At 29.1% G+C, this 23739-nt stretch overlaps 1 protein-coding gene and 1 long non-coding RNA gene across 5 annotated transcripts in view; one reads left to right on the forward strand and one right to left on the reverse strand.

Moving 5' to 3' along the window:
- Positions 1–23739, reverse strand: part of LOC142228417 (regucalcin-like) — a 51445-nt gene that overhangs the window by 9048 nt on the left and 18658 nt on the right. The window contains exon 1 of one of the 3 annotated variants that reach the window (XM_075298848.1): positions 8457–8614. The exons of 1 other annotated variant lie outside the window; for it this stretch is intronic. Coding sequence is in view for 1 of the 2 variants with exons in the window: in XM_075298847.1 (XP_075154962.1) it covers positions 3054–3134 (81 nt within the window). In the remaining variant the exon portion in view is untranslated. Of the gene's footprint in view, positions 1–3053; positions 3257–8456; positions 8615–23739 lie in introns of those variants that run through there. One more of the 3 variants, XM_075298847.1, reaches the window with a different exon arrangement.
- On the forward strand, positions 3508–4692 carry LOC142228418 (uncharacterized). 2 transcript variants are annotated; one of them, XR_012720158.1, is made up of 2 exons: positions 3508–3707; positions 4391–4692. It is a non-coding gene; the product is annotated as an uncharacterized LOC142228418 (long non-coding RNA). The 2 variants fall into 2 exon arrangements; XR_012720157.1 differs by having other exon boundaries at positions 4411–4692.

The following is a 23739-nucleotide window of genomic DNA, read 5'->3' on the forward strand; positions in this document are numbered from 1 at the left end:
GTTTTGATTTTGGAATTCACTCTTCAGTTGTCAAAATGCCGTCCAAGCAAGAAGAGCAGCGTATCAAAATTTTGCTCGCGCATCGCGAAAATCCGAGCTACTCGCACGCAAAGCTGGCAAAATCGCTAAAAGTTGCCAAATCAAATGTTACAAATGCAATTAAAGTGTTTGGGGAACGTTTGTCGACATCCAGGAAATCTTTATCGGGGGGAAATCGAAATCCGGAAGCCGCTGAGACGACGAAGAGAGTTGCCGGTAGTTTCAAGCGAAACCCTAACCTCTCTACCCGAGATGCCGCAAATAAGCTGGGTGTATCGTCTACAACCGTGCATCGAGCCAAAAAACGAGCCGGACTATCGACTTACAAGAAGGTAGTGACTCCAAATCGCGATGATAAACAAAATACGACGGCCAAAGCGCGATCCCGGAGGCTGTACACGACGATGCTGACGAAGTTTGACTGCGTAGTAATGGACGACGAAACCTACGTCAAAGCCGACTACAAGCATCTTCCGGGACAGGAGTTTTATACGGCAAAAGGAAGGGGAAAGGAAGCAGATATTTTCAAGCACATAAAACTGTCAAAGTTCGCAAAGAAATATCTGGTTTGGCAAGCCATCTGTACCTGTGGCTTGAAAAGCAGCATTTTCATAGCTTCCGGGACTGTCAACCAAGAACTTTACGTGAAAAAGTGTTTGAATAAACGCCTGCTGCCTTTCCTGAAGAAACACGGTTGTTCCGTACTGTTTTGGCCGGATTTGGCATCTTGCCATTACGGTAAAAAGGCCATGGAGTGGTACGCCGCCAACAACGTGCAGGTGGTTCCCAAGGACAAGAACCCTCCCAACACGCCAGAGCTCCGCCCAATTGAGAAATACTGGGCTATTGTCAAGCGGAACCTAAAGAAGACCAAAAAAAAACTGCTAAGGACGAGCAGCAGTTCAAGGCAAACTGGCTTTCTGCGGCGAAGAAGGTGGACAAGGTGCCTGTACCAAATCTGATGGCAGGTGTCAAGCGTGAGGCCCGGCAATTCGGATTTGGAAAAGCGAAAGCCTAACTGAATATTTTTCCTGAATTTTATACTAATTGAACTTGAAAAATAAATTTAATTTGATTTTTTAAATAAACGATTTCACCGATTTACACGCGTTTTCCCTTGACCAAATTTTGACCGTATCACCCTTTATAGAAAATTTTGTCAAAAATTTATTTCTGTAGAAAATTGTGTCAAAATTTTATTTCTATAGAAAATTTTGTCAAAAATGTATTTCTATAGAAAATATTGTCAACATTGTAATTCTATAGAAAATTTTGTCAACATTTTATTTCATATAAGTTTGTTGTTTTTGTTTTTTGACCTTGTTTATTACCTTCTGTTTTCTTTTGGTAAATTCAAGCTTGAGATCAGAGTTTTATTTTCTGTTTTATTTTTTTATAATTCGATATTTCGATTTCCTTCGGAAATCATCGACGGGAATAAAATAAATAAATAAAATTAAAACCTATATAAAAAAACAAGTGTATACGGCCGTAAGTTCGGCCAGGCCGAATCTTATGTACCCTCCACCATGGATGGCGTAGAAACTTCTACCATCGAATTACTTGGTTGTGGTATCTTAAAACTTCTTAACATCGTTTTTAAATTGTGATTTAGTCCATACGTGGTATATATTAGACAAAAAAGGTATGTGTAGGTAAGTCTACCACTTTTTGTGTGATTGGGGATCGATTTATCTGAGGGCTATATATAACGATAGACCGATATGGACCTAGATAGGCATGGTTGTTAACGGCCATATACTAGCACAATGTACCAACTCGGACTCGGATGAAATTTGCTCCTCCAAGAGGCTCCAAAACCAAATCTCGGGATCGGTTTATATGGGGGCTATATATGATTATTGACTGATATGGACAACTTTTGGCATGGTTGTTAAATATCATATACTACCACCACGTACCAAATTTCAACCAGATCGGATGAATTTTGCTTCTCCAAAAGGCACTAGAGGTCAAGTCTGGGGATCGGTTTATATGGGGGCTATATATAATTATGGACTGATATGAACCAATTCATGCATGGTTGTTGGATACCATATACTAACATCACTTACCAAATTTCAACCAAATCGAATGAATTTTGCTCTTCCAAGGGGCCCCGGATGTCAAATCTGGAGATCGGTTTATATGGGGCCTTATCACAATGGACTGAATAGTCTAAGTGAGCCTGAATGTTAATCGGACTGCCACTTTAACCTTATATGGGGCCTATATATAATTATTGACCGATTTCGATCAATTTTTGCATGGGTGTTTGAGGCCATATATTAACACCACGTACCAAATTTCAACTGAATCAGATGAATTTTGGTCTTCCACGAGTCTCCGGAGGTCAAATCTGGTGATCGGTTTATATGAGGGCTATATATCGGTTTATATGGGGGCTATACGTAAAAGTGGACCGATATGGCCCATTTGCAATACCATCCGACCTACATCAATAACAACTATTTGTGCCAAGTTTCAAGTCGATAGCTTGTTTCGTTCGGAAGGTAGCGTGATTTCAACAGACGGACGGACGGGCGGACGGACGGACATGCTCAGATGGACTCAGAATTTCGCTACGACCCAGAATATATACTTTATGGGGTCTTAGAGAAATATTTCGATGTGTTACAAACGGAATGACAAAGTTAATATACCCCCATCCTATGGTGGAGGGTATAATAAAACAGAAAATAAAACTCTGACCTCGAGCTTGAATTTACAAAAAGAAAACAGAAGGTAAAATTTTATTTCTATAGAAAATTTTGTCAAAATTACACATCTATAGAAAATGTTGTCAAAATTGTATTTTTATAGAAAATGTTGTCAAAATTGTATTTTTATAGAAAATGTTGTCAAAATTGTATTTTTATAGAAAATGTTGTCAAAATCTATCAAAATATCCGATAGAAATAAAATTTATTTCTATAGAAAAATTTGTCAAAATTTTATTTCTTTAGTAAATTTTGTCAAAATTTTATTTCTTTATTAACCACTATGTTATTTACCGAATTATCTCCAGGTTTCGAATACACCAAACTGATTGAACACAGAATCACAAGTACTAGATAATATCGTACGAACAACATTTTGCTTGGTTTCTTATTGTATCGTATTGACCGGAACAATAAACAAAAATAATTCACAATATTTATAAATATTAAATCGATTAACTGTTGAATGAACACATTGAATCAAACGATCGAATCAAGCCTCTTAGTGTCGCTTAACCGCTATTACCAATTGACGCGCCTTAACCATTCGATTAATGAAAGACAACTGACCTTTTATTTGAAACTGTTGTAAACTTTTGCTTACTGAAATGACGTTAGCCATTGCTGTGACGAGAACTACTTTGGCACAACAAAAAAGGCATTGAACCAGAATATGGTAACAAAAAAAAGTTAATTAAATTTGTTATAATTAGCTACAAATGTCATTGCTTTGTTAAAGGGTTCCATAATTGATGGAGCACTGAAACTGCTAATGCAAATCTCAATCACTCATAGAGAACACTGTTATTAAAAACGCAAGCAGTAAGAGCAATTTAAAGTCGATTATAAATGTGATAGAGATATCTGTATAATTTATAGTAAAATCTTTGGATAGTCAAAAGTCGACGATGATCATCGCTTAAGTCTTTTATACTATTTTGAGGAAGGGTAAGTTATGTTAACCTGATAAGGCTTTAAGTCTCTGGGGTAAATTTAGTCACATAAATATACCCTTAATTTAATATTTTTTATTTACTTTTTGTTTTGATTTATTTGAAAACAATGTTCTTCATTTTAATATATTCAATTAAGATTAATTTAATTTGGTTAATTTATTGTTACAAATTAAGGTTTAATTGAAATTGCATTAAAATTATTATGACTATGTGACTGACTTTTATTATGGCTAAAAAAATCAATGAGTATTCACTGTTTAATAGAATATTTATATCCTTCCAGTAAGATTTTAATTAAAACAGGAGGAATAGTACATCTAAATACTTAAAAAATTAAAAAAAGTTGTATACAAATGAAGAGCACGATTTTGCTAAATTTGAAAATAGTTCATATTTTTCTAAAATAGGTAAAGTTTAAATAAATTGAATTCATAAATTTCTCAATTGAGCAAATTTTTCTTAAATTGTGTCTGTCTTGAACTTCATATAGTGCTAAAGACATTTTAACAATTTTTAACTCCAATTGTATCTTCAAAATATGATATTTCTTTAAACAACAGAAAAAATATTATTTTTAATAAATTTACTTCAATTTGACAAAAATCATTAACTTACTCGTATTTGTCTCATGTTGCAATTACTAAAATATTTTAAATACAAATGTCTAATATAAAGCTACGTTTTCTTCCATGGAGGAGCGGATGAAAACTTAGCCTGAAGTAAAATATGGGAATCGGACTATATCTATATCGGGAGAAAAAACAAAATGCTCAAGAAGTCAAATCTGAAGATGGACGAATTCTACTTAGGAATGGATACCAAAACACCATGTACCGAATATCAGGCAGATTGAATGAAAAATATCACCACAATATTTTCAATAAAAATTTTGGTTGAAGTTGAAAATGTAATCAATTAAATTAACTGATATAATTAACATTTTAATCAAATTAAAAAATAAAATCAATAATGAAAAATATTGACTTTTTTACTTTTTACTTTATATAATTAAAAAAAAAGTTATCAATTAAATTAATTGATATAATTAACTTTTTAATCAAATTAAGAAAATAAAGTCAATTAACCCTTTCGACCCTAAAGTTGCCTGTGGGCAATTTTTTGTGTTTTGAGACACACTGTCAGCGTTGTTTTTGCTTTTGTTCATAAAACTGTAACAGTATCGAAAGCTACAAGTATTTTCTTCAAATTGAATGAAAAATCAGTTAATTTGGTTGTCAATTAGCAAAAATATTTTCATTAATACGCACGTGTCTCAAGAGAAAAATATTTGCGAATTTAAAAATAGTTTTTTATACATGTGACTTTTTTCAAAAATTACAACTAAAATGTTGAAAGTTTTTATTAAATCTGTTGTAGTACATGTCAAATAAAATATTTCTGGAAGTAAAATCTTACAATTGTAAAAAAAACAACCGATGAGAAATTTTTAAAATTGAAAAGTTGCCTGTGGGCAACTTTGGGCAATTGTGGTAGTAAAATTACATATTTTTGGACGTAAGACCTAGTGAAAAAAGTTTTGAAAAAGAATGATTTTGAAAAAATTTTGAATTCCGATTGGTATGTCCCAGTGACAAGAAATGCGGCGATGATGTGGAAAACATATCTGCAGTGCAGGGGGAATTTGGAAGAAATCGTAAAAAGGGAGGAAGCCATAGATATCGACCTTATTGGCAACATACAAGTGAATTAGTACGAATATTGGCGCATTAGTATACTTTGGTTTTTTACACCGCCAGTTAGGTTAGGTTAGGTGGCAGCCCGATGTATCAGGCTCACTTAGACTATTCAGTCCATTGTGATACCACATTGGTGAACTTCTCTCTTATCACTGAGTGCTGTCCGGTTTAGCTCAATGACAAGGGACCTCCTTTTTATAGCGGAGTCCGAACGGCGTTCCACATTGCAGTGAAACCACTTAGAGAAGATTTGAAACCCTCAGAAATGTCACCAGCATTACTGAGGTGGGATAATCCACCGCTGAAAAACTTGTTGGTGTTCGGTCGAAGCAGGAATCGAACCCACGACCTTGTGTATGCAAGTCGGGCATGCTAACCATTGCACCACGGTGGCACCGCCAGTTAAATTGACATGGGTTAAAAAAAAACATTTCAAAACATTCACGCGTGATTCACGCGAAGCCGTGAATGAAATTTAAACGAAATCTCGTGAGTGTGCGTACACGGGACTAAACAAAAATGTTTGACGCGTGAGTACAAATCAAATTGTGTTCGTGATTGTGAGAAAGTAAAATTTCTCCGAAATCACGCTCCCGATAAAAATTCACTTTCACGACCCAACTCACGATCCAACCCACGCTCAAGACAAAATTCGCGTTCGCGATCAAATTCATGTTCACGATAAAATGCACACTCACGGTAAAACAGAGACACAAAAGGTCACAATCACGAAAAAATTCACGTTCACAATTAAATTAAATTAAATTCAAGCTCACCGATTTCAATCACCTTTTCTTATTTAATCACGCTTAAGATTTCAAAAGCGAGAGTCACGAGAAATTTCCGAAAATATTCGTGAATCACGAGATTTGTCGTGAATTACGAAAATTGTATGAGTATGACTTTTCATTTCGTGAATTGGCGTGAGTGTGAATTCCTACCCACATGGCGTGCGTGAGTACAAATATTTCTTCATGAATGTGTTTGAGAGTGAGTGAAATTCCACTCACGTGCGCATCTAAGTATATATTTACTGTAAAATAACAATAAAATCAAATAAAACGTAATACGTCTATCATTACAAAACAAACTATTTTGTAGTCACAATTGCCCAAAGTTGCCCACAGGCAATATTCTCTACCGCCTTAACGAATGGGCGTGGCAACCCGAAATTTTGGCTAGACGCTTCTTAAATGACTTCAACATGATTAAAAGTAAAAAACAAAAAATAGCGATACCTAAAAATATTCGAGGTCGAAAGGATTAAGAAAATTATTGATTTTTTTCCTTTTCACTTTAAATAATTAATAATAATTTAAATAATTATTAACTCAATTTTAATTTAATCAAAACAATATTTCCAAATAAAAATATATGTATACTAGAATCATTAAATTTTGACTCAAATCCCAAGAAAAACCAAACAATCTTAACAAAACGCTAATTCGTATGAAAATTACAAGAAAAATATTCCACCTAAATGTAACATAATAATAAATAAATAAATAATTGATTGATTGCTTACCTTATTAAAAAAAATTAAAATTAAAATTTTAATTAAATAAAAATAATATTTTATCAAAAAAAAAATATATGTATATTAGAATCATTAAATATTAACTCAAATCCTAAGAAAAGTAAAAAAAATGTTAACATAACGCTAATTCGTATAAAAATTACAAGAAAAATACTTCATGTAAAGGTAAAATAAATAAATAAATATATAAATAAATAATTGATTGATTGATTGATTAGTTACCTTATTTCAAAAACAAATTGAGTTTTGTGGAAAAAATTAATTACATTTTTAATTAATCCAATCAAAAAAATTAATAGAAAATGTCGAAAAAATCAATTAGTTTTTTAATAAAAAATAAATTCAATTTCTAATTAATTCTGTGTTAATTTTGTTAATTCTGTGTTAATTCTTTATTAATTTAATTTGTTTAATTTATTTTAATTAGAATTTTCCAAAACTAAAACAAGAAAATGGGGTATGATTTCAAGAACCTTCGCCTATAATATCTAAAATTTTGTGTTTTTGGATGGATATGATTAATGCGATTAATTTAATTTAGTTAAATTTACTTTTTAGATAACCTATACAATACAATTTATTTTAATATCACCTAGTTTACTTTAAATAATTTAAATGGATTTTATTAATTTAATTTGTTTCATTTATTTTAATTCTTTGCAATTTAAAGTAGAAAATTGAGTAAGTGAATTTTCCAAAAATAAAAAAAATGTCATTAGGACTAGCTTCGCCTATAATATCTAATATTTTATGTATTTGGAAGGAGGATTTTAATGCGATTAATTTAACTAATTAAACTAAATTTAATTTAGTTTTTATACAATCTAGAAAATTTAATTCATTTTATTTACTTTGCTTTAAATAATTTAAAATCACTTTATTATTTATTTTAATTCATTGCAATTTAAATTAGTATAAATTAATACGATTTATTTCATATTTCAACAAAATTTACTTTAATTTAATGTTTCCTTTCATTTAACCTAATATAAAAATATTTATTCCAATGTAATCCTAATGAGCTTAATACAATTTAATTACAGTAAATCATATTAATTTAATTTTTTAAATTAATAAAAAATAAAAAATCAATTTTTTAAATTAAAAAAAAATAAAATAATTTATTTAATAAATTTATTTTTTGGCTAAACTATATATTAAATGTAACACAAAACGAATTCCATTAACTACACTTTAAATCACACTCTGAAAATGAAACATCTACGTTGAAAAGGGTTGTCAAAAAACATTCCAAGAATTAAAATTCCAAAAGATACCAAAAAACTAACTTCAAAAAAATCCATCATATATTTGTTTGTGATTTTGATATTTTTAATCTATTTCCATGTTAATTTTTAATATTTCTTAAATATTGTATATTGGAAATTTGAAACCAAAGTCCTTAATAAGAATAAATCCAAAATTCATATGCTTCACAAAGGATAGCTCCTTTAACTTTATTTTCTAACTACTTCACTTCACATAATTTACTAAGGAAAGTTCATACCTTATAAGAAATTCAATAGGGTTCCGATCACAAATATTCGAATACCGGTCACTTAGCGACAAAAATGTCAACTGAGGCAGATTTTTTATTCCTAAGATGTTTTATAGGAAAAGATATGGGTTCTAAACGCAAGACTAGCCTGTCTCATATACATACTTGGGCAGACATTTATATCAGCTTGAAATTATTTCTGTTTCTTTTTGTAGTAGAACTCTGTACCAGCGAAATCAATTTATGAAGATGGAAAGTAGCAACAACAGTTTTGCATATTAAAAATAATAAAAAAAATTAAAGTACAATAATATTATAGATAAGCTCGAATATAAATGAAAGAAAAAACTTTGATTATATTTCGTAAAGAAAACATCGAAAAAATTAATTTAAAGCTAACAAGTATATACGGCCGTAAGTTCGGCCAGACCGAAGCTTATGTACCCTCCACCTTGGAATGCGTAGAAACTTCTTCTAAAGACTGTCATCCACAATCGAATTACTTGGGTTGCGGTAACACTGGTCGATGGCAAGATATCTTAAGACCTCCCAACACCGTCTTCTAAATTGTAAGTTAGTCCATTCGTGGTATGTATTAAACTAAAACAAGGCCGATTAAATACGTATCTAATTCAGTTTACAAAATTTTCTATAGAAATAAAATTTTGACAACATTTTCTATAGAAAAAAAATTTTGACAAAATTTTCTATAGAAATAAAATTTTCTATAGAAATAAAATTTTGACAAAATTTTCAATAGAAATAAAATTTTGACAAATTTTCTATAGAAATAAAATGTTGACTATATATTTTATAGAAATAAAATTATGACAACATTTTCTATAGAAATAAAACGTTGACAAAATTTTCTATAGAAATAAAATTTTGGTAGATTAGTTTTTGCTCTAGTGGCAACCATGATTATGAACCGATATGGACCAATTTTTGTGTGATTGGGGATCTGCTATATATAACTACACTGAAAAAAAAATATTGTCGTGAGGTCCAAGATTTTATGTCTTTAAAATACAAATGCAAATTTTGCTTAGCATAGAAGCTGCATTTCTCTAATATAAAGTGTTTTTCCTTGTCCAAAAGCCGATAAACTTTTCAATGAAGTCGTATTGTCCTTATAATTAAGTGACATTAAAGAACAAATGTTTGGGCTAAGGTCAACTTGACTTGAATAATTCAGAAAAATTCTTTAAATTTAATCAAATTGTCTTTAAATTTATTGTCGTTTTGCATCTTGACTACAAAGCAAAAAATCGTTCAAATATAGAACATGTTTCTCAACACTTTATTTTAAAGACTTTTTTACTTGAAACATCGCATAATTTCTACTGGAAGTCGAGTCTGAATTTGGAAAATAAAGTTGTCGTTAACTCGTTTTTAATGGACTTTGATGGCATATGAAGAAAAAAAAGCTGAAAAAAAACGAAAAATTAAAATTTGCTTCCTAGAAGCAAGTACACAAAACCCAAATTTAAAAGAGAATTGTGTCTTAAAAGTCTCCTTACTTATATTCTCCGCTTCTTTGGCTCGGTATCAATACCAAAATTTTTAAAGTAAAGACAAAATCTTTGGAACCGGACATGCTTTTTTTTTTCAGTGTATAGACCGATATGGACCACTTTTGGCATGATTGTTAGCGGCCATAAATTTCACCACTACCTAGAATATATATACTTTATGGGGTCTTAGAGCAATATTTCGATGTGTCACAAACGGAATGACAAAGTTAATATACCCCCCATCCTATGGTGGAGGGTATATTAAATTGAATACATGTAAGACAAGACCACGCGTCCAGAGATCTGTAAAAATTCGATTAGATATGTCACTAATGGAAAATAAATCATTTTCAAATGTCAAGATCAGAGGCAATTCGTATACTCGAAAAAATGTTCCTGTATTTCAATCCATTAAAAATTAAAGAAACTCACAAAAATTGGCTATTCAGTTTTTTCCGAAAAAATCGTCATAATCATCACTTCCATTTTAAAAATCGTCAAAAAATCTGCAATGTTAATAATATTAAAACCAAACTAATTTTTTGGTTAAAAACAAAAATATTTATTTCATATAAAGAACAGAAAATTAACACAACTATGCATTTCAACGACAAAATCATAATGAATTTAGTCTTTTTTTTTGTCGTGTTTATTTATTCAAAATTTACTATATAATATATAACTACAATAAACAATAGTATATAATATTTAGTCTCTTAATACTTAGTCCCCTAGTCGGGCTCTCGAGTACAATAATTATGGTTGAAATTTTTATTTGAAAATTTATGATATTAGTTTTATTCTTTCATGTTTGTAAATCTATTGCAAATTTTTGTAATGAAAAGTAATTGCAAAAAACATCACGTTTAAATTTATTTTTAAAGGTTAAGTCAGAAGTTTAAAAGCAAAGGATTTAAAATATAAATTTTAATTCATTAGCCACCAGTACTGTTTTGGTACAGGTTTATTAGAGGAAAGTAGGTCTCTATTTGATATGCTAGTCAGCGTTGCCAATTTAGCTTTTTTCCCGCTAGATTTGGCTTTTTTTGAAGACGTTTAGCGGGAAAAAAATGCATTTAGCTTTTAGCTTTTTTTCTGGCTTTTTTTCATGACCCTTTTAGCTATTTTTGGTTTTTTTTTATTTTCGACATATTTCTATTGAAATATGGATAAATCGGCGTTTTTATCTAAGCCTTGCTGCAAGTATAAGGGTTTCCACATATTTCAAAGCTCAGTTGAAACATTAATAATGAGTCCAGCCATTATGCGGGCATTCTTGTAGCAATAAAGTAAAGTAAAGTTTTTTCATTATATACATAAAAGTTATCGTAAACTTTAAATCTACTATTAAATAAATTTGTTAGATAAACTGTCAGTAAATTATTGGGAATATTATCATTTGACTCGTTTATCCTTTTTATGTTATTATAATATTCTAAAGTTATTACGATATTACTAAATTAAAATAGTAGATGTGAATAGCTTTGTGCACTGAAAAAATACGAACGCGAATTTTGGTTATAATAGCATTTGTGAATTTATTTTATATAAACTGTTTTCCTTTTCCAAAAGACGATAAAGTCGTTTTGTCCTTATAATTAAGTGATTCAACTTAAAAATGGGTATGTTTTCATGAAAGAAGGAAGAATTAATGAAATAGTCTTTAAATGTGAGGAGTTTTTGCATCTTAACCACAAACCAAAATAGCGTTCAAAAAGAGAAGATGTTTTCAACACTTTATTTTAAAAACGTATATATACAATAATTTCTACTAGAAGTCGAGTTTGAATTTGGAAATTTAAGTTGGCGTTAGCACGTTTTTAAAGCACTTTGATAGCTCATGAAGAAAAGGAAAATGTTTTTACTGGGAAATGTAAACTATGGGTATTTTCTACAATTTAAATAAAAGTAATGTATTTCGAATTTTTCACAATTTCAAAACCAAACTAAAATTTTATTTAAAAAAATGACAAATCATTTTTTTACCAAATCCAAAGCATGCTTAGATCATTTAATATTTTAAAATAACAAGTAAATAAAATAGAGGTGTTGGGAAGGTAGCTCCCACAAAACGAAGGACTTCCAGTAAAAAATTTGTATCGAGTACGCAAACAGAGCTAAATACCTTAGATATTGTTACAGTCTCACAGAAGTGAAATTAAAATGAAAATAATATGCATTGTAAGTGAAATAAAGCCTTTAAGTTTGTTAAATTTCAATCAAAAATGTGACTTTTGATACAAAAAAATTTAGCTTTTTTTCTAGCTATTTTTTTAGCATTTTTTAGCATTTTTTAGCTATTTTTTTGGGCAAATCTAGCGGTTTTTGGTGAAACAATTCTGGCAACGCTGATGCTAGTGCTGAATCTTAAGTTATTGTCTGAATAGTTTGTACAATCAATAGCTTTGATATTGGCCCTTCTATAACAGTAATAAAACACAGGAAAGGCACTTTCTTTCTGAATGATCTTTTTTTTTTATCGAGGTATAAAAAAGCCTCAGGCGGGACCCATCCTTTACTTGACGTGTCTACAATATATCTTTCATCCGCATAATATGGCGCCAATATCAAATTATTCGTAGTACATGAAGTGCATCTTACAATGTAATTTCTGATCAGATGAATAATAAAATTGTCTATCCTTACTACATTCGCTTCATCATAAAGCTTTTTATTTGATATGTATTTTGTGTAGTCGCTGTGTGCTGACCTAAATAAAGAAGTGCAAGCTCTTAGACATTTTCTTTCGAAAACTCGTATCCTTTCCATATAGGATGGACATATATTAAACCAGATAGGACTTCCATATGAAATAATTGGTCTAATTAAAGATTGGTACATAATAATTTTAATGCGTGTGGTAATATATCTTGAATAAAATAGTCCCTTATATAGGAAAAATGCATTTCGAGCCTTTGTTAAAATATTGTTGACATGGTCGTTAAAATATAGAAAATTGTCCAAATAGATTCCTACACTCTTAGAAATATATGTTTTTCATATGTTCCGATATAAACAAAATGTGTTTCGGGCACAATTTTAAAACACAATATATTTAAGTGCAAACATGTAATGTTCCTAAACTAACACTAAATGTTTGGGACATCTATGTTAATATGTTAGAATATATTATGTTTGGGGCATGAATGTTTCATAAAAATCATATGTGTGAATGCAAACATGTATAAATTTACAAATTTCGACTAAACATACATATGTTGTGATATTTTATTCAAAGCGACAGAGAGAGTATAGAGAAAGAAATAGAGATGGAAACCGGGAGAGTTGACAAAAGATATCAATATAACACAGCGAAAGAATCAAAAGAGAACAATTTCTATGAAACCGCTTTTATGATGTTTCGGAAAACTGGTTTATGATAACGCCAAAAATTTGATATGCTTAAGTCTAAATATTATTTAATTTGAATAAAGAGAATAGACATTCGGAACCAAGAGAATAGACATTAAAAAAAAACAGCATGTGTTTTCGCCGTGAGAGCAGCATTTTATGTATGTGTGGACATGTGTTTTGTTTATCATTTTGGCATTATGAGCACAATTTTTTCTTGGTTCGTTAAAAGGAATCAGGGGTCTTCATAAAAATAACGAAAGGGCACTATACTCTTTTTACAGTTGGAACAGTAAAATGAAATGGAGGAAATAGTGAACAATTACACAGTAAAATGTATAAAAAGAAAGTTTAGTTCCTCTTTATTAATAAGTAGTCCAAGAGGAGTTGACGGACACCCTCAAATATAAAAGCGGGCATTAAGTTCGAGTTTTGCAGCTAAAACAATTTAAAAATTTTATTTTCTTTAAAATGAATTATTAAAAAAAATAAAAGGCATTTTAGACCGATGGTGTTAAATGCTAGTAAAAAACTGCTCACGCCTAAATAAATTTATATTTATATTATAAAATTATTTATGTATGTTTATACTCGACTCCACGTTCTTCTTTTGTAAGTTTTTGAATTCCTTCCAAATTTTAAAGTTTTGTACCAAAAACAGTTTTTTGTTACAAAATTGTTATTTTTGCAATAAAAAATAATATTTTATCCAAAAATCAGTCAAATTCGTTTATATCAAGCGCTGTTAATGACTATAAATCTTTAATAACCCACATTTCGAAGTTTTATTATAAAAATTTAATATAGTATAAATATAAATGTGTAAATTAAAAAAAAAAACAACAACAAAAAAGTGTTCGGTCGGAGCAGGGATTGAACCCACGACCCTTTGCATGCAAGGCAGACATGCTAGCCACTGCTCCACGTGGCAAACAAATGTATGTTTCTGTTAAATAATGTTATGTTTGCATGGGCTCGTAGGCGCTGCAAACTATGCTATATAAATGTAACTTATAACGATAATTATCTGCTGGTGACCATAACAGCTACGTAGCCCAGTGGATAGTGTGTTGGCTTACAAACTGTATGGTACTCGGTTCGATTCTCCGTGCAGGCGAAAGGTAAAATTTAAAAAAATAAAAAAGTGAATAATTTCTTCAACATTATTTGTATTACAGAAAAAGGTGCCAAGAATTAAAATATTTCGTGGAAGTGAAAATAACGAGTATGTTAGGGAATGAGCACAATCGTCTTTGGGAAAAATTCTTCCAAGCATATAACATTTTTGGGCTCAAAATGTTTCCAAACATATAATATGTTCACATAAAACAAACATATTAATGTTTCGGCAGTATCCAATAATATATGTGCTTCCTGCAAAATATGTTTGGAACATATGTTAAAGAGGCGATTTTTTTTGAGGGTGTAGATATTTTACTGATTGTTTGACTGGGATTTTAGTGTCACACAATTCCGATATTATTCCAAATTTTCTCCAGTTTCTTCTGATATCATTATTACATTTGGTCACTGTTAACGCAGCATTCGAAGATTTTACTAATATTCGGAAGAAGACTAATGGCTCTAAAATTTCCGAGTTTCGAAGTGTCCTTATCTTTTTTTGGTAAAATAACTACTTTAGCTTTCTTCCATTGAGATGGAAAGTACGAATTATTTAACATATTATTGAAAAGACAACAATACTCTAAACATTCTGGAATATTCTTCAGAACTATATTTGAATTTAGTCTTGTATAAAAATAAAATTATAAAAAAAAAAACATTTTTTATGCTATGCTATGAAATTCACAAAAAAGTATAAAAAATATTTATGAAATTCACAAAATAGTATAAAAAAATATTTTGTTAATATATAGTTTTACTTCAGTAAGTTTTTTCTTTAAAAATAAAAATAAAGAACTTTAATATTTATATATGTGTTGCCCGATTTTCCAAAATTTGACAATTTGTAAAAATTTTATTAAAAATATACATTTTCTTGAAAATAGAATTTTACAAAAATGTTCATAGAAATACATTTTTGCAAGAATATTATATAGAAATAAAAATGTTTTCTAGAGATCTAAAGGCTTGAGAAAGTTTTCTATAGAAATAAAATTTTGAAAAATTCTCCATAGAAATAAAATTTTGACAAAATTTTCTATAGAAATAAAATTTTGACAAAATTTTCTATAGAAATAAAATTTTGACAAAATTTTCTACAGAAATAAAATTTTGACAAATTTTTCTATAGAAATAAAATTTTGACAAAATGTTCTATAGAAATAAAATTTTGACAAAATTTTCTATAGAAATAAAATTATGACAAAATTTTCTATAGAAATAAAATTTGGACAAAATTTTCTATAGAAATAAAATTTTGCCGAAATTTTCTATAGAAATAAAATTTGGACAAAATTTTCTATAGAAATAAAATTTTGCCGAAATTTTCTATAAAAATAAAATTCTGCCGAAATTTTCTATAGAAATAAAATTTTACCAAAATTTTCTATAAAAAAAATGTTGACAAAATTTTCTATAAAAATAAAATTTTGACAAAATTTTCTATAAAAATAAAATTTTGACAAAATTTTCTATAGAAATAAAATTTTGACAAAATTTTCTATAGAAACAAAATTTTGACAAAATTTTCTATAGAAATAAAATTTTGACAAAATTTTCTATAGAAATAAAATTTTGACAAAATTTTCTATAGAAATAAAATTTTGACAAAATTTTCTATAGAAATAAAATTTTGACAAAATTTTCTATAGAAATAAAATTTTGACAAAATTTTCTATAGAAATAAAATTTTGACAAAATTTTCTATAGAAATAAAATTATGACAAAATTTTCTATAGAAATAAAATTTGGACAAAATTTTCTATAGAAATAAAATTTTGCCGAAATTTTCTATAAAAATAAAATTCTGCCGAAATTTTCTATAGAAATAAAATTTTACCAAAATTTTCTATAAAAAAAAATGTTGACAAAATTTTCTATAAAAATAAAATTTTGACAAAATTTTCTATAAAAATAAAATTTTGACAAAATTTTCTATAAAAATAAAATTTTGACAAAATTTTCTATAGAAATAAAATTTTGATAAAATTTTCTATAGAAATAAAATTTTGACAAAATTTTCTATAGAAATAAAATTTTTGTCATTTTTTTATTTCAGCTTAAAACCATACATTGACTAAACTACAAGAGTAGCTTAACCAACAGAGGAAAAGAATGTTTGTCAAATTTATTTGGGCAAAGCCCTATAGACTGCAAGATGGTTGGATGGACGCACCATCTTGCAGTCTATAGGGCTTTGCCCAAATAAATTTGACAAACATTCTTTTCCTCTGTTGGTTAAGCTACTCTTGTAGTTTAGTCAATGTATGGTTTTAAGCTGAAATAAAAAAATGACAACAATGCTTAAAGAACAAAACCAACAATAACAAAACGAAATAAAATTTTGACAAAATTTTCTATAGAAATAAAATTTTGACAAATTTGTTTATAGAAATAAAATTTTGATAAAATTTTCTATAGAAATAAAATTTTGACAAAATTTTCTATAGAAATAAGATTTTGACAAAATTTTCTATAGAAATAAAATTTTGACAAAATTTTCTATAGAAATAAAATTTTGACAAAATTTTCTAAGAAATAAAATTTTGACAAAATTTTCTATAGAAATAAAATTTTGACAAAATTTTCTATAGAAATAAAATTTTGACAAAATTTTCTATAGAAATTAAATTTTGACAAAATCTTTTATAGAAACAAAATTTTGAAAAAATTTTCTATAGAAATAAAATTTTGACAACTTTTTCTGTAGAAATAAAATGTTAACAAAATTTTCTATAAATTCCATATAAAACATTTCTTTCGAATAAAACAAAATTTTTATATATACTAACCACAAAAATTTGATCAACAACTTCAAGATATTTTTGTAATTTGGTAGATTTTTCATAAAATTTTCTTCAAATTTTGGTGGATTATTTTTAGCACGAGTGGCAACCGTGATACTAATACTGTAGATGTAAAGTGGGGTATAGCTCCTATATGTATGAAATCTCTAGCAAAAACTTTGCAATTTCTCTATCTGAATATTGTCAAATGTATTCTCTTTTTTGGTGGCTCTAAATGTGTAAACGAACTGCTTCTAGTCGAAATTTTTGAACCGAGCTAATATCGTCATTTTTGGTGCAAAAATCGGAAAATCGGCATTTGCTATTTTTTGAGTAAAAAATCGTCAAAATTCCTATAAATCGCCAAAATTGGCAGCCCTGAACCTCATGTATGTTACCCTACTCCTTGAATTCGGATTTTTTGGAATGCATTTTTTAGGGGGATACATTTTTTAGGGGGATAATAAATTTGTCATTCCTTGTGCAACACATCAAATTTTTGGTATCCAAAATGTCCAAAATACCCCAGCAAAAAAATTTGGAAGTTCTTCTAACGGCACGACTTCCAAATATGTTCTCAATTTTAACTACATAAAATCGATTTTTTTTTTCTATTTTTAATGGGTAATTTTAAGTTTTTTTGTTTCTAAAGGGTAAAAACGTAGAAAGAATTAATAAAATTGTAAAAAATGGTGGACATCCGTCCTATGACAAGCCCATCTTAAATTCATCGCTTCTGCGCCAATGGTGCACCACTTCCGGATCCAAAAATAACATTTTCACTACTTTTGTGGCAACGCTTTTTTTCCTGGGAGCATCAAATCGATGTCTACATTCCAAAGTGCGCTAAGTCTGAAAAGTGAATTTTACAGGAAACAAGTTTTGTTTTTTGAAATTTCTCAATACCCGTATAAGATAGAAATTCCCTTATTTTCTATCTCAAAATCATATTTTTTATAATTTCTTTTTTAGTATGTACGAACTCAAAATAGTGATAATAGTACATGACTAAAAATGACTTAGACCACTTTAGACCGAACAAAGCTTTTTGCCCTTTTTGGATTGGATTTTTAAAACTTTAGACACAGGCTAAGTACAATATTAACCATAACTTTTGATAGAAATGTCCAATAAATTCGAACTTTTGACAGGATGCAATTCACATCAATCCGAATAAAAAACAGCGAACTCCATCAAAACATGCTAAGTCGACTTAGCGCACTCTGGAATGAGGGCATCGAAATTATACTGAAAAAAGGACAAATTTTTTTAAAATAACGAAATTTCAATTAAAAAAAGTTTCTAATCGTTGCCTCAACATTTTGTCATTATATTTATTTTATTTTATTTCATTAAAAAATTTGAAGCCATAATAAATTATTTTATTTAGGTCATACATTTTAGAAATTCGGTGATGGTGCTGAGTTATATTGTATAAAATTTGATGCATATCAATTCATAATTATATATAGGTCTTATATCAACTGATCCCCAGATTTGACTTCTAAAGCCTCCTAGAGATAAAAAGTCTTCCTATCAGTTTGAAATTGGTTACGTGATGTCAGTATGGGTTCGCTAACTACCATACAAAAATTGGATCATATCGTTTTGTAATTATATGCAGCTCCATAAAAACCAACCGCTAGATTTGATTCGGTCAATATATGTCCTTTAATAAACAATATTGTAAATTATGGTGTAATAGGTAGAAGGCAAAAATTGCGGCCTAAAGATGCTCTGGAAGTCAAATTTGAAGATCGGTTTATATGAGCTATACATAAAAGTGGTCCGATAAGGTCTATTTGCAACACCATCTGACTTACTTCAACAACAACTACATGTACCAAGTTTCAAGTAGATAGCTGGTTTCGTTCGGAAGTTAACGTGATTTCCACATACGGACGGACGGACATCGCTAGATCGACACAAAATTTCACCACGACCCAGAATATTGTATGTACTTTTTGGGGGCTGAGACAGATGCGTTACTAACGGTAAACAAGGTTAATCTAAACTAACATAACCTAACGGTAGACAAAGTTATAATACCTCCATTTAATGATGGAGGAATTATCTGATTTTACCGATAGCCAACATTTTTAGAAAGTCGAAATGTCAAAAAGTTTTTTTTCTAAAATTTTAAAATTTCGAAAAGTTGTTTTTTTTTTTTTTTGAAATTTGAAAATCAAAACGACGAATAATTTTCTTTTTGATACTGATTGAAATCTCGAATGTAAAGTGAGTAAAAGTTATGGTCTCATTCTCATTCACTGTGGATTTGCATCCAATGCGATATATATGAGAGTTATATAGAAATTTGATGCAATTTTTAGTTGTAAATATAATGTACGAATCACAAAAACGATAAAAACATGGCTAGCATAAAAAAAATTTGCATAATCAAATAATGTTGTTGCGTTTTATTTCTTTTCGTCGGGCGTATATATGAAGTCATGCAAATTTAGTTTCTATAGAACATTTAAGCTAATGGAACGAACGATGGAACGAAAGTCTGACCTTGGAACAATACATCATTGATAATGGATTTTTTTTTTTTTAATTTTGCCCTTTTGATGTCGTTCCAGACTCATGCTCACACATAGGCATATTAAATCCATGGAGTGGAAGTTCTATAAAAATACATTTCTTATCATTTTTATGGCTTGTCTTTTTTAATTTTAATGGCATTTTATTATAATAATAATTATGTATGGGTCAATCGGAAAGCAAAAACGTGATTATAACCATGTTCATAGATAATCCATCGATCGCATCCCTTTGTATAGTGAAAATCAAGTGACAGTTTGAACGATTTATTTGGTCATCTTCTTAGTTTAATCATAGCTAAAGTAGAGTTTATTTACTTTATACAAACAATTAAGAGAAAGCAGGCGAAGACAACTATCTGATCCGCTTTACCAACCTCACAAAATTAATAATATTTGACACATTCGGGGGGTGTTTCAAACAAGAAGCTAGGGTCAATTTTCAATACAATTGCAACAGAGAAAAAAGTGTATATGTAACGCCAAAGATTTCATGTTCTTAATATACGAATCCGAATTTTTCTTAGCATAGAAGACGCATATTTATACCCTTCACTACTACAGGGTATAATAAGTTTGTGCATTTGTACACGCAAAAAAATAATTCTTTCCTCCCAAACGAAATTTTAGACAAAAAAAGTTCGTTTCTCATTTGCTTTTTGCTTTAAGGAAGTTTATTTAGAAGAAAAGTATATACTTTTTGTGATAAACGTTTATTCTTTTCAGAATGTAAAAACAATTTCATAAAGACAAACTCCAAAAAATCTTTTCTGACTAATTGCATTTTCCCTCACATCTTTCTCATTTCCACGAGGTTTTTTACTCGTAGTTCTTAGCATCTCTTTCTGTAGTACAAACAATGAAGAAGAAATTATTCGATTTTATATATATTTTTTTTAAATTTTACCTTTCGCCTGGACGGAGAATCGAACCGCGGACCATACAATTTGTAAGCCATACAATTTGTCATCAATCGAAAATTATCCATAAAAGTTATATTTATATACACTGAAAAAACAGTGAACCCTTTTCCATTGCAAAATGAACTAAACTGTAGTAATATTGACCATGATTTAGCCCTTAAGATTTTTTTCAACTTGTCTAGTTTATAATATTCTTAAATTTTAGTTCATCTATAACATTGTAGTTTAGTTCATTTTTACAACACCATAAGATTTCTATACCCCTACCAAGTTAGAAAGTCAGTATTATTTTGGTTTACTTGCTTATTTTGTGGGAAACCCGATAATAAAAATTGGTTAACAGTCTCTTTAAAATGTCGACGACTAAACTATTTTTAAATCAATCATTCCACAGTACAGAGAAATTAAATAATTAAAGGAACAACAAACCGTTTTACTATTATGAAAATTTCCATACATTAAAATTAAACTTTCTTTAAGCAAAAGTACTTTATTATAACAACTTATGATGAAAGTTCTTAATACAATGTCTTTTGTGAATAAATATTATTACCACGTGGAACAGAGAGTAGTTCATTTGAACCCGCTGTTTGGACATTTTGACTTATCCTTTTTTTATTCATCGTAGGTAGTTTTTTCACATATCTTGCTAGAAAAATGGAAACAATAATGAAAATTGACACCATGTAATTAACACCATGTAATGAAATATAATTTTTAATTCTTCATTTTAGCTTGTAACTTACCATATTTGGGGCATTTTATCAAATGGTGTAAGGAATTCAACTTTTCTTTGGAAAACGTATCTCATAAAATTTGTACCTGAAACAATTAGAGAAATAATGATATATTCTAAATAAACTCATAAAACTGTGTTGTTATCGATGTGAAGGATATAATAAAATAAATATTCTAGTTGAAAGAAAGCCAACGTTTTAATATAAAACTTACCAATTCTCTATTAAATTGTACGCTGAGGGGAAATATAAAAAGTTTTCCAAATTTATTTGGGTTACTCTGAAATTAAATATTAAATAGGTTTTCGAAAAATCTAATGAAAAAAATAATAATATGCATAAAAAACCAAATATTCTTGATAACCGTAGACAGTCATCATTCGTCAAAATGACGACACGTAATTTCATTTTCGATTTAAAATGCATTTTAGTCTATTGGGAAATGGTAAATTTAAGTTATACTAATCGACCGTTTTATGAATATTTTTTTTTATACTACTTAAAACCAAATTGAATAAGAAAATAAACTCAAGTTTGGCTCACTTTTTCGCTCACGATGAAAATTATAGCGTCTTGAAATGAGCCGTAGTCAAAGTGACAAAGGCTGACGTTAATGTACAAAAAATAAGGATGACTGTCCAGGGCTAAAAGAAAGTTAAAGAATCCTTACCAATTCACTATTAAATTACAGGCAAAGGAGTACTAAAAATTTGTCCAAATTTTTAAGGGGTTATTCTGAAATTAAATATTTGTTTTTACATTAAAAATGTTACATTGGTTTCCAAAAAAATTTGATTAAAGAAATACTAAAATAAGGCATTAAAAACCTGTAATTTTGATGATAAAAAGGTCACAAAAACGTAAATATTCTAGTTGAAAAAAGCCAATTTTTAAAAGAAAACTTACCAATTCTCTATTTTTTATTTCTTCGAATCCATCTGGAGTTGCTCTGAAATTAAATATTGTTTTTACAACAAAGAAAAACTGGTTTCCAAAAAAATTAATTAACAAATAATAATATACATAAAAAATATTCTTTTTAAAAGAAAGTCATATTAAAAAAATACTTACCAATTTATGAATAAACTATATGCTGAGATATAACAAAAATTTTCCAAATTCATCTAGAATTGAATATTAATTTTTTACATACAATAATAACAATTTCAAAACACTTTCAATTTCAACATATTTTCCTAAATATTCTTAATAACTTTTTTCTAAACTACCAATAAAATATTAATAACTTTCATTTAAAAGGTTTAATAAACAAACACCAATATATGTCTCAAAAATACAAAATATTCCATGCCTTTATACTCCCTTGTTGCATACCTTCTTAAAGATGCAACAGCCCACGCCAACGCCAACTATACAACTGAAGCATGCCAAACAAAACCAAGCAAAGCCAAAACATTCCTACAACAACAAAAACACATGTGCCTTTATTAGGCTTGCCAGATGGCCGGGATTCGCCTGGATTGTCCCGGAATTTCGTCTCTATGAAGTGTCCCGGATCTTTCACAAAATTTACCAAATATCCCGGAATTTCAATTACTCAAGGCATATGTTTTATTTTTTTTACATTTCTTAAAAATGAAAACGATTTAAAATTAAATCGCTTTCAAAAATATTTTTGGTTTTGGATTTTCATACATTTTAAATGTACATTTGTTTGTCCGATTTTGTACCATTTCATTTAATCTCACCACTTTGAGAAAAAAATCAAATCACTGTCTTGCGAATCATCAGCTGTCACTTGAGTAGTAAATGTAAAAAAATTTACGCAAATATCCAATTCACGTTTTTCTGCAAAATGCATTTTAACAAATTATAAGTCAAGTTTGTGCTCCCTGCCATCATTTCAAAGTTCGATTTTATCCTATGATTACCATAGACCCTTTAGTGACACTATAACAATCCCCAATTCGGATACGAAATATACCTAAAACCATGTCCATGGCGATATCCAAAATCCCAGTCCAGTCGAAAGCCACTACAAAAGAAGCAGCGATTGTCACCTCAGAGCTTAAGTTTGTTTGCCAAACCCGAAAGTAATATGCCAGTAAATATGAGTTTCGGTTTCCGTTTAAAAAAAAAATATTCCCAAAATTATTTACGTTTTATATAAAATCGTCGCAGCCATCTTGGGAGAAAGTTTCAGAGGCTCCAATATATTTAGGAATTTCAAAGCTTGCTGACAATTACGACTACGCCATGGCGTTTATGCAAATTTACCAAGTGATAAAATATGGGGAACTAATATCGAAAAATATGACTGTTTTTGCTTGTCCCGACAAATCCCGGAATGTA

This window comes from Haematobia irritans, chromosome 3, assembly GCF_050003625.1.
Source record: "Haematobia irritans isolate KBUSLIRL chromosome 3, ASM5000362v1, whole genome shotgun sequence".
Taxonomy (NCBI): domain Eukaryota; kingdom Metazoa; phylum Arthropoda; class Insecta; order Diptera; family Muscidae; genus Haematobia; species Haematobia irritans.